Here is a 14758-nt window from a genome sequence, read left to right as displayed (position 1 = left end):
CTCGCTCCGCTGTAATATCATGACATTTTCATGCAGGCAGGAAAACACATCAGAGTGATACACTAAACACTTTTTATTAACACACTCCTCTATGAACACATTAGTGGTTCTGTGTCCTATGATTAAAATGAATAAAGGAGCTACTCTTACCCATCGATGAGTCACTAAACCTTTCCTCATTAGATAATTCCACACAAATTGTTTCTATTGCTGTGCGACTGCATTTTTCTACTCAAACAATATTTGTTTTAATAAAGTGTGTACTGTATGGTGGAACTGATGTGGAGGCGATTACAGCGGTGTGCACTGCTGTTAGACAACTGGAGTTTGTTACTAGGTTCAGCTGAGGCGTCGCTTGTGATGCGCAAAGCCTTTATTTACGAAGGCAAGGGGAAAATCTTTAATCTTCAAAGTAATGGTTGTGATAATAAAAAGAACAAAACAGTTTCACAGTTTAAGCAGCCTGCCTGCAATTCTTCTGAAAGAGACACAGCGATGAGCTCACCTGCATCTCATCCAGCTTTGACTGGATGTCTGGAGGGAAGTCAGCTGCCCCGCAGGTGAACGGATCAAACGGCTCTGCACCAAACAAATCTTTACCTACACGCACAGAGCAGATCAACACTGTAAAGATCAAGGAGGTGCATTGAGGGGGGAGGGGTTAAAACACCAAAATGTAAATAAGTTATTCACTTACTTATATCTGGTGGCAATGTGGTGGGTGGAGGGGGTGGACAGCCGTTGCTGGCTGGTGTGGGCACCAGGGGTGTCACGGGGGAGAAGGGAACCATGTCAAAAATGTCTGTCGACTGCGGCTTCATTGAGATACTCCCCGCCTGCATACAAAGTAATGGTTGAGCCATGGGCAGAGACCTGTAAGTTCACCCATGCACAAACTACACAGCTATTTTTCTCTTTCTTTTTTTTTGCATCAAAGCAAGGGAAGAAGAAGAAAAAGGAGAAGCACAAGCACCACACAGACAAAGGCAGGAGATAACAAGGCTCCAGGGACAGAGAGACAGCACAGAAAAAGAGAAGCGGAGGGTGTTTACGCGAGGCCGCGGGATGCTGCAGCCCTCATTGGGTTTAGGAGGAAGGAGAGCGGGTTTGGCAGGCGGAGGAGTTAGTAGCCCGGTGGACAAGTTGGACTCCGGTGAGCTCATAGGAGTGAGAGTGACAGAGGAGATTTCCAGACAGGAGAGCGACTTGATGCTGTGGCACCAGAAGAGAGAGGACGGCCTCTGCAGCATGTACGCTTCATTAGCCGCGTTTATGTGCAGCGGCTGAGAAAAAGATCGCAGACAGGAAATGACCAGAAAGAGAGAGACAGAGACAATATTATTCAGTGTTGTAGAATAGGGGAGCTGTGGGTAATTGCATTCTCAGGAGGCTGTCACAAGTGCTGGCATTTGCCCCAATTAGATGCCGAATGTATCGCATTCCTCATCAGACCAATCAGGTGTGTAATTGCTTTGCTTCAGATACAGCTTAGACCCCTGCTGCCTGCCTCCAGATAGGCCTGGTCATTCCAAACCGGAGGCAGAGGCCGTGCATTTAATCGCACAAACACAATCAGCAAAGCCAGCTGTCCTTAAAAGTACTTTTAAAACTCAACAGTTTAAATTCAGGAATCTTTTAGAATTAAACGACGGTTTAGGTTGTGCACTTCTGGCTCATTCAGAATGCTTGAATCACAGATTATGTTATTAAAGAGTGCTATTACATTAGTCAGCTGTTTCGTACATAATGAAAGTCTTTGAATTAAACGTCTCAAAAGCAGCAAAATGCAGTTTTGTACAACTCAACAGTTCAGCTGCTGTAGCGGCGTTGCTTTGTCTGGTATAACAGATACTTCAGGTAGCTTTAGATGGATATTGCAGCTGATATCATTGAGTCTTTTCACTGACTTTAGGACCTTTTTACGCGTATTACAGCCTATATTTTAGTGTAATGCAGTCACTCTATTGTTCCCCGTGGCTACAGTAACTGCTGTTGAAAAGGAGAGAAATGAAAGTCTAAGGTCTCATTTTCTTCTGTAAAATCTACTTTTCTAAACTGAAGGTTGGCATGCTACGCAGTTTGTTCTTACTGGAGGTACGTGTGCTATCATCAGCTGTTCTTCAAGCTCTTGCAGTTGTTTCTTTAGCTCAGAGTTTTCCGTTTCCAGTTCTTGAATCTGCAAAAGATACAAACTGAATCAGGACACAGGGAAGCAGCAAAATGCAGAAAAATATTTACCAGCAGGGGGCAGCAGAAGTGATTTTGGGACTAAATCAAAATAAACCGTAGATCCTTGCCAAGCTCTGCTCAATAGCTTTTTCTGGACCTTTGTTTCTATCACACGGTCTTTTTATCAGCAGATGTTTATTCATGCTGAACAATTTGAACTCAATAATCACTAAACTTTTAACGTGGCTCTGTGTCTGCATGTCTGTGTACATTTTCATAAACTGCTGAGTTGGCTGTACTGTTTAACACACTTGAATACACGTCTGCTTAACCACCGTCCTCCAACTGAGGTTAAAGTACACGTGAGGCTGGTGTTTAGCTAAAACATCACGTCCCCAATTTGATCAAATTTATATGAATATCTGAACAAATCCAATTTTAAACACTTCCCATGGGACGGCTCCGCGTTTTCAGCTGGGCGTACAATAATTTGATTACAGACTGGCTCTGTTACAACAGAAGTCTGTGTCATTAATATTCATTAACAGTTTTTTTTTCCTTTTATCAGCACAGCTTAATTGTCCACACTGGATGATTTAAGACAATCAATAGAAACAAGCTCCGCATTAATTAATAAAAACATCAATGTATCTGCACGGTGGTACACGCTGTCAAGAGTGTGTGTGTGTGAGTGAACGAGCTCTGCGAGCTGGATGTGAGACGCACTCGTTTCTGCAGGCTTCCAATCTGTTTCCTGGTTTCCACGTCTTTGCCTCCAGACTCCAAGAACTTCTTGTAGGCCAAGTCAAAGGCTTGGCCGATAGTTAAAGTTATCTCTTCTGCCTGAAGCACAAAGGAAACAAAGACTGGCTCAAACACTATATAAATGTGAGTACAGCTGTAGTTTTCACTTGAGCTGATCGTGAAAGGTTAACTGTAAGATGTCAAAATACCTTATTTTTCAGCAATCTGACTCATGTATTTCACATTTGTATCTAAGAAAACAAGCAAGCTTGTTGAAGCGGCAGAGACTTACACATTTTTCACTGTCAAAGACGTAGCAGAGGTGTTTGTTGGACTCTGAGTCTTTGCAGATAAAAGTAAATATCCTTTTATCGGTTTTGTCATCTGCGCAGAAGGATATTCTGTGTAACTGACAGTTATGCTGCACATCCTGGGGGGAAAATAAAGCATTTATTATTTACTCTGCATATGAGAGATGACTTCACGGTGTTTATTTTCTGTATAATCACAGCTGTCATATATAGTTGCCTATATCCTTTCTGGACTCACTTTTGTCTTGGGATCTAGTATCTTCACGCCATAAATGGAGATCTGAAGTTCCACTTTCGGGATCTTCTGTCCCTCTGACTTTTTGATGTGCCTCTGAAACTGCAAGAGGAAAAATTAGTATGATAAAAGTGCAATTAGCATATAAGAAAGTATGCCACATGACACACAAATACAGCTACAGTAAAAGCATGGCAAGAAATTTTTACCATATCCTGGATTTCTGCATTTAAAGCTGCTAGTTCATTAGCAACCAGCTCAAAAATAGACCACATTTCACTTTAGCTGCTAAATATTAAAGCAAGAGCTATTGACATTAGTGACATGGTGGCATGACAGATGCAGTTGTAAGGAAAGGATATGCCATGTTTGCTAAGAGTCTGAATCAAAGAGTAAAACCAAACCAATGAGTTCAGAGATGTAACATTTAGTAGAGCTGAGATGTTATACTTTAAGTACAATTCCCTTTACACTACATATTGTCATTTGAGGCACTGTTCATGTAAAAATTATGATTATTGCTGCTTTAAAAAGAAAAAACAGCAGTAAAACGGAATGCTGTTCTCATCAGTGTAGACACAAACCTCTGCGCAGCATATTATCTTTAAATGCTAATTAGAATTGATCGAGGGAAATGCAATCATTAAAGTTTCATGTTTTACAGAAGAAATTAAAAGTGTGAACCATGTAGTGGGTCCATCTTTGTTCTCTGCCAAAAAACTGTTTAAGTCTTTCTTCATTTTGTTGCCAAGTGTTATAAATACAAAGTGAACTTGGCAGCGAGTTGAGGCCAACAACCAATGAAATTAAACAGGAGCGTATGCTGTCAGTTGAGAAGACATGCAAAGAAGCTGATAATATGACAACTCCTTTTTTAATCTCAAGATAGAGTACAGAGCATAAGATTCTGACACTTGTTTGTTGGGAGAATCTGACCAATCCAAAATCTACAAACTGCAACAGCATTAAAACCATTGACAGGTGAATGACACTGATGGCCTTGTTACAATGGCACCTGTCAAGGTGTGGGATATATTAGACAGAAAGTTAACTGTCATGTCTTGAAGCTGACATGTTGGATACAGAAAATGGCTGTAACAGAAACACAGCGACTTTACCAGAAGCCAGTTGTGAGGGCTATGTGTGGGTTATGGTGCCTTAGGCTCACTGATGCATGCAGAGAATAAAGGCTGACCCGTGTGGTCTAACATCAACTCCAAATTTCTAAAACCTTAATATGGATGTGATAGAGAGGCACTGAGGCACAATGTGCATCCCAGCTTACAGAGTACATCAACTGTATATAAAAGATGGATATTGACATCAGCTGCTGGTTAGTCCAAATGTGAAGCTATGAGCTGAATGGAAACATTGAAACCAGATGTGAGGAGGAAGGTGAGGATCTGACTAAGAAACAAAAAGACACAGCACGCTCAAGCTTTTCAATGATAACAAAGCAACAGCGTACTTTATCTCACTTCTTTGATTCTAATGGGGAACATATTTTATAAAATGAACAACACTCTGTAATTAGGACTTAAAGCCATCTTATCAGGAAGATTTTGCTGAGGTCACAGAAGCTGAAAGCTGGTTTCCCTTATGTGGACCTGTGAAAAACTAAATACAACCCCATGATACAGTAGCTCACAGAACTACCTTTAGCAACGATAGCTTGATGTAATCATTCTCTGTATGTATTTATCAGTCTCTCAGATCATTGTGGAGGAATATTGGTCTACACCTCTGCCAAAACGCCTTGAATAGATTGTATTTGATTAGCATCACCTGGCTGCTACCTGTCCTCTGAATTCCTATGGAAGTAAAAATGTCGGAATGCTCACCAGTGAACAAATAAGGCTTATGTGTCTACCGCTTTCCAATCATCTTCTTGCCTGCCTTCTTTGAGCCTCCACTTTGCATGGTTTAAATCTGTCCTCTCTGTCATTCTTCCTTTTAGACTCCTTTGTGCATCCTACTTCCTCCCCATCTCCACCTCAGACACCTGAGCCAAAGCTCTATTCAAGCCAGCTATTCTAGACTCTGGTCTAGACTTTAGTCTAGACGCTGTCCTAAATCCTTTTACTGCTGGGATTCAGTTCTGCCACGATGGGTTATCGGAGACTAATCGCCAAATATATTAATTTCTCCATCTCAATAAATCATGTTCGATTTTTTCAAGTGATCTCTCTTTATTGAAATGCACAGTTAAGGCACTTCTGCATGACTTTCACTTTTTAGACCCAAAATTACACCCAACCTTTTTATACGGCTGCATATGAAGCTGTGTAGCTTCAGACCAGCTGAGTGTGTCAAAGCTGACTTCTGTGCAGCACTCAAAGCACATACACAAGCTTTAGAGTGAGAGCACGGACCAATAACATAATGAACTAGTCAGGGAAGGATGTTTCACCTTCTACATTTTGTGCATTTGTGATTTATTTACAAGAGGGAAAGAGGGCAACTTGGTGTAATGCTGAGAACTCTTGGGTCCAGGCATTCATATGCATGGTATTTTGCCATGTACCACCCACCTAAACACGAGTCACACTGATCCCTGATGGATGTGGTATTCCCTGACAGAAGTGGCCTCTTTTAGCAGAATAATGCACCTGCCACAGTGCTAAAATTTTTCAGGCATGGATTGAGGGAACTGAACAAAGAGTTCAAGGTGTTTACTTGGCCTCAATTCCCCAGATCTCTATCCAATTCAGCATCTGTCCTTCGCTGGGTCAGAGCTCTTTGGGGGCACAAGGCAGACCTAAACAATCTCAGGCAGCCGGTTTAAGTGTTGGCATGGATCAGTTAGCAGACGAAATCATAAAGACAGGAGCTAAAAGAAGATGCGACCCCACAAATTGGATCACATCATCATCACAAAATCAGTCTGAGATTACACCAAGAGATGGAAGCAACTGAGACCTAAAGCACTTTAAAAAAGTCAGGATTCTTTTCAAAAGCATCCTCACTTTACTTTCACTGCCTTAAGGGTTACACAGTCGTGAAATTAGAGATACATGTTCGCTAAGTATCTGCTCCTGCCATAAAAATGGATAAAAGAAAGTAATCAGAAGCCTTACCATTTGCCTTCATTAAGAGTTCTTTTATATAGCCTCTAACACTAAAGCAGTAAATTGATGTTTATATAATTTAATAAATTTACATTTCAAAGCCTGCAGACACAAACATGACCAGACACGAAGAGAGTGAGAGGACAATAAATGTGTGTTTCATGGAGATGCTTCTTGCTTGAGCAAAACCATAAAGGTCATTTATATATACTAAGTGATAGAAGAGTACATTATTTGACCTAAACCATGGAGATGTGCCTTTGAGGCTGTCTCTGAAGTTGCAACATTTTTTTTTCTCTGCACATGATCTCAGGAAGCACAGCTAAAGTCGTCCCGACTGCCAGCGTATCTGGGAGAGTAACCATGGAGCCTTGGTCAAAAGCAGATCAAATGTAATGTAACAATAGAGGTACGGGTTTAGAAAAACAAGTCTCCCCCTCCGAGTGGCCTCAGAGATTCAGCTCTTGGCAGGAGAAGACGGGGGGGGGGGGGGGGGGGGGGGGGAGGCCAGCATGCAGCGAGCGCAGCCGCATTACCAAGAAGCCGTGACAAAGAGAGCTGTCCAGGTTTCAGGCTGTTCCCATGCTTAAAGGTTTGATTAGATGTCTGTAAGGTTGAGGAGTATGTGTCTGGAGAGTAACCCAGGTTAAGTGCAATTTAGTGGGCAGGTTTAATGAAACTGTGTACTAAACACAAAGGAAGCCCTAAATTACAAATGAGGCTGTTTGTCAAAGTGACTCATCGAGCACTTTCTTAAACGGTTGTTTAGCAACTTATACTACCTCTACTACTTTGACCACTTCTACCTTAATTAAAGAAAACAAATATAGGCTGTGACAGGGTCAAATATAATAGAACTTAAATTTTTTACAAAAGTTAAACACTTCAGCTTTAAGTGAGTCCTCAATAAATAAGTTTGTTTTGTTTTCCAAAGCAAGGCTAATTTATGTGTCTTAGGAACAGATGTAACATGAATGCTTAATGAGAAAGCTCTTAAAAGAAAACCAACAAAAACGAATCTATTCCCTCAGTTCCTCCACGCTTCTCCATCTATTTTAGTGTCTTTCAGCTCATTGTTTTGGTTCTGATATGGAATCACCTGCGTAGCACCAGTGCCAATAAGATATAGTGGTACCAGATCTTCAACTTGTTTAACTCGTTCCCCAATAAAGACATTTGTACCCCTAATGATGAGTTTTCACATGTCAGGATTTATCAGTAAAGATGTGGTTTGATGACCATTAGCATAGTTTCCTGTTTTTTCCAAGGGTAGCTTCATCAACAGAGAGCACTCTCACTAATTTCTGGTCCACACCCGATCGTTTTGTTTGATACGCCGGCCTAAAATATGACAGCATCTGCTCAGTTCAGAAAATATCTTCAGGGGTTAGTCCTGGTAGGCTTTCAAGCAGTAGACAGTTAACACTGCACCTCTGACCACCTTACAAATTCATGTTAATTACTCTGTCTGGCCTCCAAAACTCCTGAGGGGAAAGTCTGCCTCTTAAAAGCTTCTCTGTGTTCAGAAGAATTCTAATGCCAGCCTCAGACTGCATGATCTGTTTCTCTGTGATGACAGTCACTCTGTCGGATTAGGTTTTCACACAGTCATGAAATCTTACTTTTTCTGACTAATACCTATGACATACTACAGGTTCCTTCCTCATCGGCCATGGAAGGAGAAAAAAAAAAAGTAAATCGACAGTGACGACTGAAGTGGTGAGCATTGAACTGGCATTCAGCCTTGCAAAGTACCGATATCATTCCTGTTACGCTTTGTCATGTTTACAGCTGCACACAGCTGGTAGAGCGTGTTGTGCTCATACTGGTCAACATCACAGACGTCACAAAACCATAATGCTTTCAGACCAAGTCCATTATGAAAAAACACCCAAGATAAAGGAATCAACTGCTGTCCATGATGGACATTTTCATTCCTAACGCCACGCCCTGCATTGTCTGTAATGGGCCGTTATTGGGCCAGTATCATAGAGCCTGGATCTGGTATAATTGTGCATGTCTTGCCCTTTAATGCAGGGCAGGGAGTCTTTTATTATTACAGCTATGGTGATTTAATGATTTATTTCAGGCTAGAACCTGAAACAGCAGCTTTTATTCCTGATGAGTATTTCCTGTAACTAAACTTTACATCTACGCTGAGAAAGGGGGGCTGAATGAACTAACGTACTTATCCAGCAGGTCTACACAGCTTAGGAGCTGAAAAACTCCAAGGGCACCTTGGTGCTGGCAGATGAGGGAGGGGAGCACTTGCCACTCACTCCCACCTCCCCTACTCTGAGCCCCTTGTCCAATCTGGTCACTCAAGAATGCTCTCCTGTCCTTTAGGCTACAGCTATCTGGAGACTAGTTTTACCTTGAGCTTTCTGACTGCATCCTTTACAACTTCTGTGCCTTTCGGAGCTTCAACCTCTGTGTTTCCAAGGAACTGAAAAGAGAACAAAAAGACACACACACAGTAAAACAAAAGGTGTAAACAAGTATTTAATTAAATAGCCCAATACAAAGAAGATGGTGAAGAATACTTCTAAAATTCAAAAAGCAGGTGAGGTGTCAGTGTGTGTATTATTCAAATTTAATAATGTGTCAAATCAATTTATGACCTCTCTGATTTGCTTCCTCCACTGTGCTCAATTCATCCTGTTATTTTCTTCTTCATGGTAGGTCTGTCACAGTGAGTCTGTGGTAGGTCAAAGTAGCCAGGGTTTAAAGCACCGACATGTTTTAATAAAAATACCAATATCTGGCACCAGTACATCATATTCTGTGCTCCTAACGGAAATGCTACAGTGTACTTTGGTATTCTGGCCTACGGACATTGGCCAAAAACTAGGTAAACAAATGAATCCATAAAGGATGAGTTGGCTCTTTTGTCAAACTGTAGGAAAGAGGCTTTCTCAGAGTTTAAAATCTGTGGAGCTTCACGTTTAAGTCACTAAAATCTCAAATTTGTCACTCTGACTTCAAATAAATGTAGATGATCTTTCACATCCTGAAGGCATTAGTATATATTCTTCTTCATCATCTTGCATTTCCTGTATTGCAAAAAGTTATAAAAGTGTCTTTTACACATGAGGATTGGATGAACACACACACACACACACACACACACACACACACACACACACACACACACACACACACACACGAGCAGCACTTCTGCTGTTCACCAACAGATGGAGCCGTTAACCTTTGAGCCTGAACATCGTGCGCCCCATCTGGCAGCAACAGTTGTAATTGTTGCAGTCACACACGTTGCTTTGCTGCTTCCTGAGCTTAATGTGTGGAGCCTGTTCCAATATCAGACTTCAAAAACACTGGTGTCAGAGCCTTCAAAGCTGGCACAAACAAAATAACAATGTCTCCCATTGGAAGCTGAAAGCAGCTCCGGCAGAGTTTGACTGTCTCTGTGACACATTAAAATCTTTGTGATGCAGTCCATGACTTGGCTGTGCTAATACCCATAAAACTTTGGAGTGTGCACTGCCAGCTGCCGTGGCTGTAATAACGAGAGGTGAAATACAGAATTTATTTGTATTTTTTTTAATCTTGCACATGTCTGACAGCGCTATAAAAGAACCCTTCTGTCAAAAATCGAATCAATTAATATAGCTTCTCCATCCAAAACGTGTCTGTGTAACTCTTTGGCGGCTGAGAGCCTCTGACGTCTTTCTAAATGCAGTAAGACAGGTGAACTAACACCAGACTGCAACTTATCAATAGAGCCAGAAGACAGATTGAGGCTTCAGAGCAAAGTGTCAGCATTCTGCATCGGTGTGACAAATGTACTCTCCACACTTACGCTCATCTCTGGGAGTGCTGCTGACAGATGCCCAGAATAGAGTGGAGTAACACTTGTTCCTGACCAGTGCATTCTGGGCTGCGACTGGGGAGGTCTCACAAGGCAAACAGAGCTCGGAGGCTCATCCATCAACTGGTGCACGCAGCTGAAAACGAACCGGCCCTACCTCTCGTTGCCCGCAGAAAGAATTCACATTTTCAACTGCAGACACACACGTGTCAGCCTTGTGGCAGGTCTCAAATGTTCACTCAGATGACACAACATAGAGCTCGGTTCCAACTCACCATCCATCCGGTGTTCACTCCTCCCAGCTGAAAGTTCTCAGATTTTTTTTTTCTTATACACCTTCAGAAAGGGCAGGATCTGTGTTGTGCATAATTTAAGTGACTTGTGAATGTGACATGATTACTGATGAAAGACATGGCAAATCCAGCAGCTCTGAAATTCACCTCTCAACATCCTCTTTCCTCTTTGAGCCCACAGGTCAATCACACTGAAGCTGCTCATAAAAAGCACCGTTAGAACTTGTATAACTGTCAGATCGGATCAAAGAATTGGCAGACCACCGAAACCACCGAAATCAAAGCTCACTTCAGTCTCAGCAGTTGTCACTGCGTAAGAAGTTAAAGGTAATACATTTTAAAAACAGTGGACTTAGTTCTTAACTGGGAAGTTGCTGCTGTGATTTGCTGATGACAGCATAACGATTTAGCATGAATATAAAACTGCAGATCTGTTGTGATTGGTGTGGATGTAAAGATACTGCTGCAAATATCAGTGAGGGAGACTTCCTGTGTTACCTGTTCTACAATTGTTCTTAAAATTGAACTCAAACATGATCAATTAAAGTAATCTGATATAGATATTTTATTCCTCTTAGGAAAGTAAATTACAAAAGAAGAAAACTCATCAGCGACTATCCACTTTGATAATAAATGAATCATTTCAGTCATTTTTCTAGCGCAGATGGAAATAACTTTCAAATCACTTTCCTGCTTCTTTTAATTTGCTTGTTTTTCTTTGCTTGTTTTACCAAAGGAACGATCACTTAATTGTGATTTCAGTGAACAAAAAACATGAAGTCCATCTTCTGTGTATTCCCAGTTCAGTCTTTACCCGAAGGATCTTAAACCATAAAACAGATGAGCACGCTTGAATCAGCCATCAGTCACCAGTTTTAGTTCCAGTTAGCTTATTATCACCTGCACGCAATACTAAAGTTATTATTCAGCCTACATTTACACCAGGGGCATCACGGTGGGTGATGTATCGTTGCCAGAGATAAATTTTAGGGGAGTGGCTACTTTGATTGGCAGGTGTTCTGAAAAGGAGCTGTAGTTTGTAGCTGTCTGCTAAGTCGCATTTAACAATATAAGATATTAGATCATGTTTGTGATGCTGCTAGGTTTCAAAACATTATTTATAGTTATTTTTGTCTACTGTGTGGTGTAATTCCTCCAAGAAATTCAGATTTTATTGAGTCAAATTCTAGTATTTTCTTGTTATATCACAGTTAGGATTTGATCTCAGGTTCAGTTCATGAAAGTTTTGAAGTGCAGTCAAATTGAAATGATTGAAGTTATCAAAGATTTTACGTCTTTGTAAACGTTTGAAAATAAAGAAAAAAGGTTCATTTTCTTGAGGCTAAAAGAGAGCTCTCTCTCTCTGCTCTAACTATCTGGCACATTGTTCAGTGAACTGCTAACTGAGCTTATTTTTACAGTCCTGAGTGCTTGAAACCTGGGAGATCATGCCAAGCACATTCTCAGCACTTCCCCCCAATTCCTTCACTGATGAGCCCTTTACTCAGATCTCAGCAAATTTAACCAGACGGGGATCTCATCAGTAAAAGCCGACAATACAGCGAGTATAGGAACTGACAATGTGCTTTGATTTTAGAGATGTGCCTTCTGCCGGCTTCCTTTGCTTCTTTGCTGCATGCAGGAAGGGAGCTTCAGCAGTTTGCAGGGATATTTTGGAGGCAGTCTTGGAGTTCCACCTCCGTTCCAGCATCGCATTTGTGAAGCACAAGAATGTAGGCTGACAGATTTTGTGCCTCATAGGAGGAAAACTCTGTCGAAATGAAGCAGAAAACCAGCCTGACAGGGGAGTCCTCCCCAAGGGACACAGTCCCTCCTTCCAGGGGTGTTCGCTGGATATTTGAAAAACACCTTTTTTTCCGAGTGTTCTATAACAGATACTGATTCCAGGCAAGCCTGAGAGCCATTTTATTACAAGTTAGTCCTGCATCAGATCCAGAGTTCTTACCTATTTTGACATATGCATGTGCCACTTTACTTAAGTCCCCCTCTGTTCACACACTCATTAAAAATAAACAAATCAAGAAGGCTAAAAGACACAAAGTCTCCTTCAAATCAAACTTTGATGAGGAAGATTTCCTTCCCCGCATCACAGCACCAAGAGACAACAGCTGCTATGAGAGACGAATACAACGGTATCAATTTTTTGAGGTGTGCTGGGCAGGGAATTAATTTAAACACCATTAAAAATCCAAATTATTGTTACATTGAGGAGAGGGGCTGAGGTTTATCAGCCGTCTCTGTCAGGAATTTTTATGCAGCCTCAACCTAAAACAATGCATCTATGGGCAGTGAAGCTCATTTGCTGGACAATACCAGAGAGTGCAATGAAAGGCCTGGTGTTTATCAGGGGAACTGCATTGTGGGACACACAGACAGAGAGGTTTAACAGGCATGACTGGAGGGAATAAACACAGACAAAGGTGGGAGCCACAAAAGAACAGACTTTTTTTTCAACTTGCAATAAAAGTGTCACAGTTTTTCGCTGTTTCATTATTTTGCAGTCGCCTTGCTCTGACAGAGCTCATTAAAATGTAGCAGGCGAAGAGAGATACCTACCTTGGCATTGTAGGCTATGTAATGCTTGGCCAAAGCTTCTGGGGTGTGCATCCATGATTTATCTGAAATGATACAGACAGCTGACTCAGTATGACAGACTTAATCACCCAAGTTAATACAGTACAGGTACAATTAGCCACATGCATTCAGTGGTTAAATCTGAGGCAGTGAGTAGAAGAAATTAGCTGAACCTTTTAAAGAGGAAAAATGGAGAAAATTGGCTCATTCTGTGAGACGCAGTGCTTCTTTCCCATATATTCACACCTGGAAGCTTCACATCACAAGTACAGTTCACCGCCACAGATGTGAGGGTCTAGCAGCATCACTGGAGCACCCTTTTAGGGGCATACCAATGAAAGCTAGGCAAGGGAAAATGCTGATTTTAATTTCACACCTCAAGTTATCCAACATGAAAGGTAATTGGACCTGTGACTTACTGGTCTAAATCCCGCTTCTCAAACTGTGTGTGCTTAGATTGAACGCAGCAAATTTCAGAGGCCGTGCACTGTATTCAATAAAAATGCAAACGCATGGAAGGAAACAGAGCCCGATGTGCTCTAGGTGGAGCAAATTAGAGGGGAGATGCATCTTTGCAAGTGGACAATGTTTCCATATCACATAAGTATGCGTGCCCTGTTACTCCACTTCAAAATATCAAAAAACAAGATTAAAATAGAGAAGGTAAGGAGTGGAGGACCTAACAGAGCAGACACAGTGAGAGTGCATTTTACCAGTTAGCTACAGTTAACCTATCCAAGCAGACTATATAGAAAACCTGTCAGATTCTTTGTGTTGCTGTCACCTGAGTCGTCGCTAGGAAAAAGTATGTATTCCAAATGTGGACAGCCATTAAGATGTTTTTGGAGGTTACTTGTCTCCAGAAGCAAGCACACTAAAAGTAAAGTAGCAATTAAACTTTGAAAAGTGCTACGAAAACTAGAAAAGAAGAACTTCAAAGTAAAAGCTGATTTTTTTTAAAGTGTTGGTTATAGCAGTAAGGCAGAGCTTTTACTTTGAAGGCAAGCAGTGTCTGTTACACATTTATTTAAATACAGCTCATTAGGTAAAATAGCAACAGTTTGCAGACAAGTGGGTGTCTTTCATACAAACAACAGGCAACCACAGAAATCTGCTTGTGTCCACAGCGATCACAAGGAGGTTTTTGGTGCAGCACCCTCTTTGCAAACATTTTACTTACGATACATGTCTGAGTTTACTTGCTACTCATGTTAAGTAAACTGAGCAAACTGGGTAGCTTGGCTGCCCTCTGTTCAAACACTTATTTGTGTTTTTAGTGTATTAAGCTTGGTGGTTTTCCCGGGTTTGGGTACATGTCAGAGTGTGGTAGTGGATTACATCTCTGGTCTCATCATTTGCGAATGTTGTTAGCTAGGTGAACTCAGCAACTTTGTGTGGTGTTTAGCCACATTAGTTACAATCAGTACAAGGGCGTCTCTCTTCAGTTGTAGGTGGTTACCTGTTTGTTTGATTGCTTCAATTCCTGATAAGATAAGATAAGATAACCTTTATTA

General features: G+C 41.3%; 1 protein-coding gene across 5 annotated transcripts in view; it reads right to left on the bottom strand.

Annotated features, from left to right (window-relative positions):
- gulp1a (GULP PTB domain containing engulfment adaptor 1a) overlaps window positions 1-14758 on the bottom strand; it is an 86527-nt gene that overhangs the window by 2113 nt on the left and 69656 nt on the right. For 4 of the 5 annotated variants that reach the window (XM_063499749.1, XM_063499751.1, XM_063499752.1 and 1 more), the window contains 9 exons: window positions 13227-13288; window positions 8902-8973; window positions 3463-3561; window positions 3206-3343; window positions 2896-3012; window positions 2090-2176; window positions 1053-1283; window positions 698-836; window positions 506-600 (listed from right to left, as the gene is read on the bottom strand). In XM_063499749.1, the coding sequence (XP_063355819.1) occupies window positions 506-600; window positions 698-836; window positions 1053-1283; window positions 2090-2176; window positions 2896-3012; window positions 3206-3343; window positions 3463-3561; window positions 8902-8973; window positions 13227-13288 (1040 nt within the window). The remainder of the gene's footprint in view (window positions 1-505; window positions 601-697; window positions 837-1052; window positions 1284-2089; window positions 2177-2895; window positions 3013-3205; window positions 3344-3462; window positions 3562-8901; window positions 8974-13226; window positions 13289-14758) is intronic. The other variant, XM_063499754.1, reaches the window with a different exon arrangement.

The sequence above is a fragment of the Pelmatolapia mariae genome, linkage group LG16_19, assembly GCF_036321145.2.
Source record: "Pelmatolapia mariae isolate MD_Pm_ZW linkage group LG16_19, Pm_UMD_F_2, whole genome shotgun sequence".
In the NCBI taxonomy this organism is placed as follows: Eukaryota; Metazoa; Chordata; class Actinopteri; order Cichliformes; family Cichlidae; genus Pelmatolapia; species Pelmatolapia mariae.
This window is presented reverse-complemented; position numbering and strand designations above follow the sequence as displayed.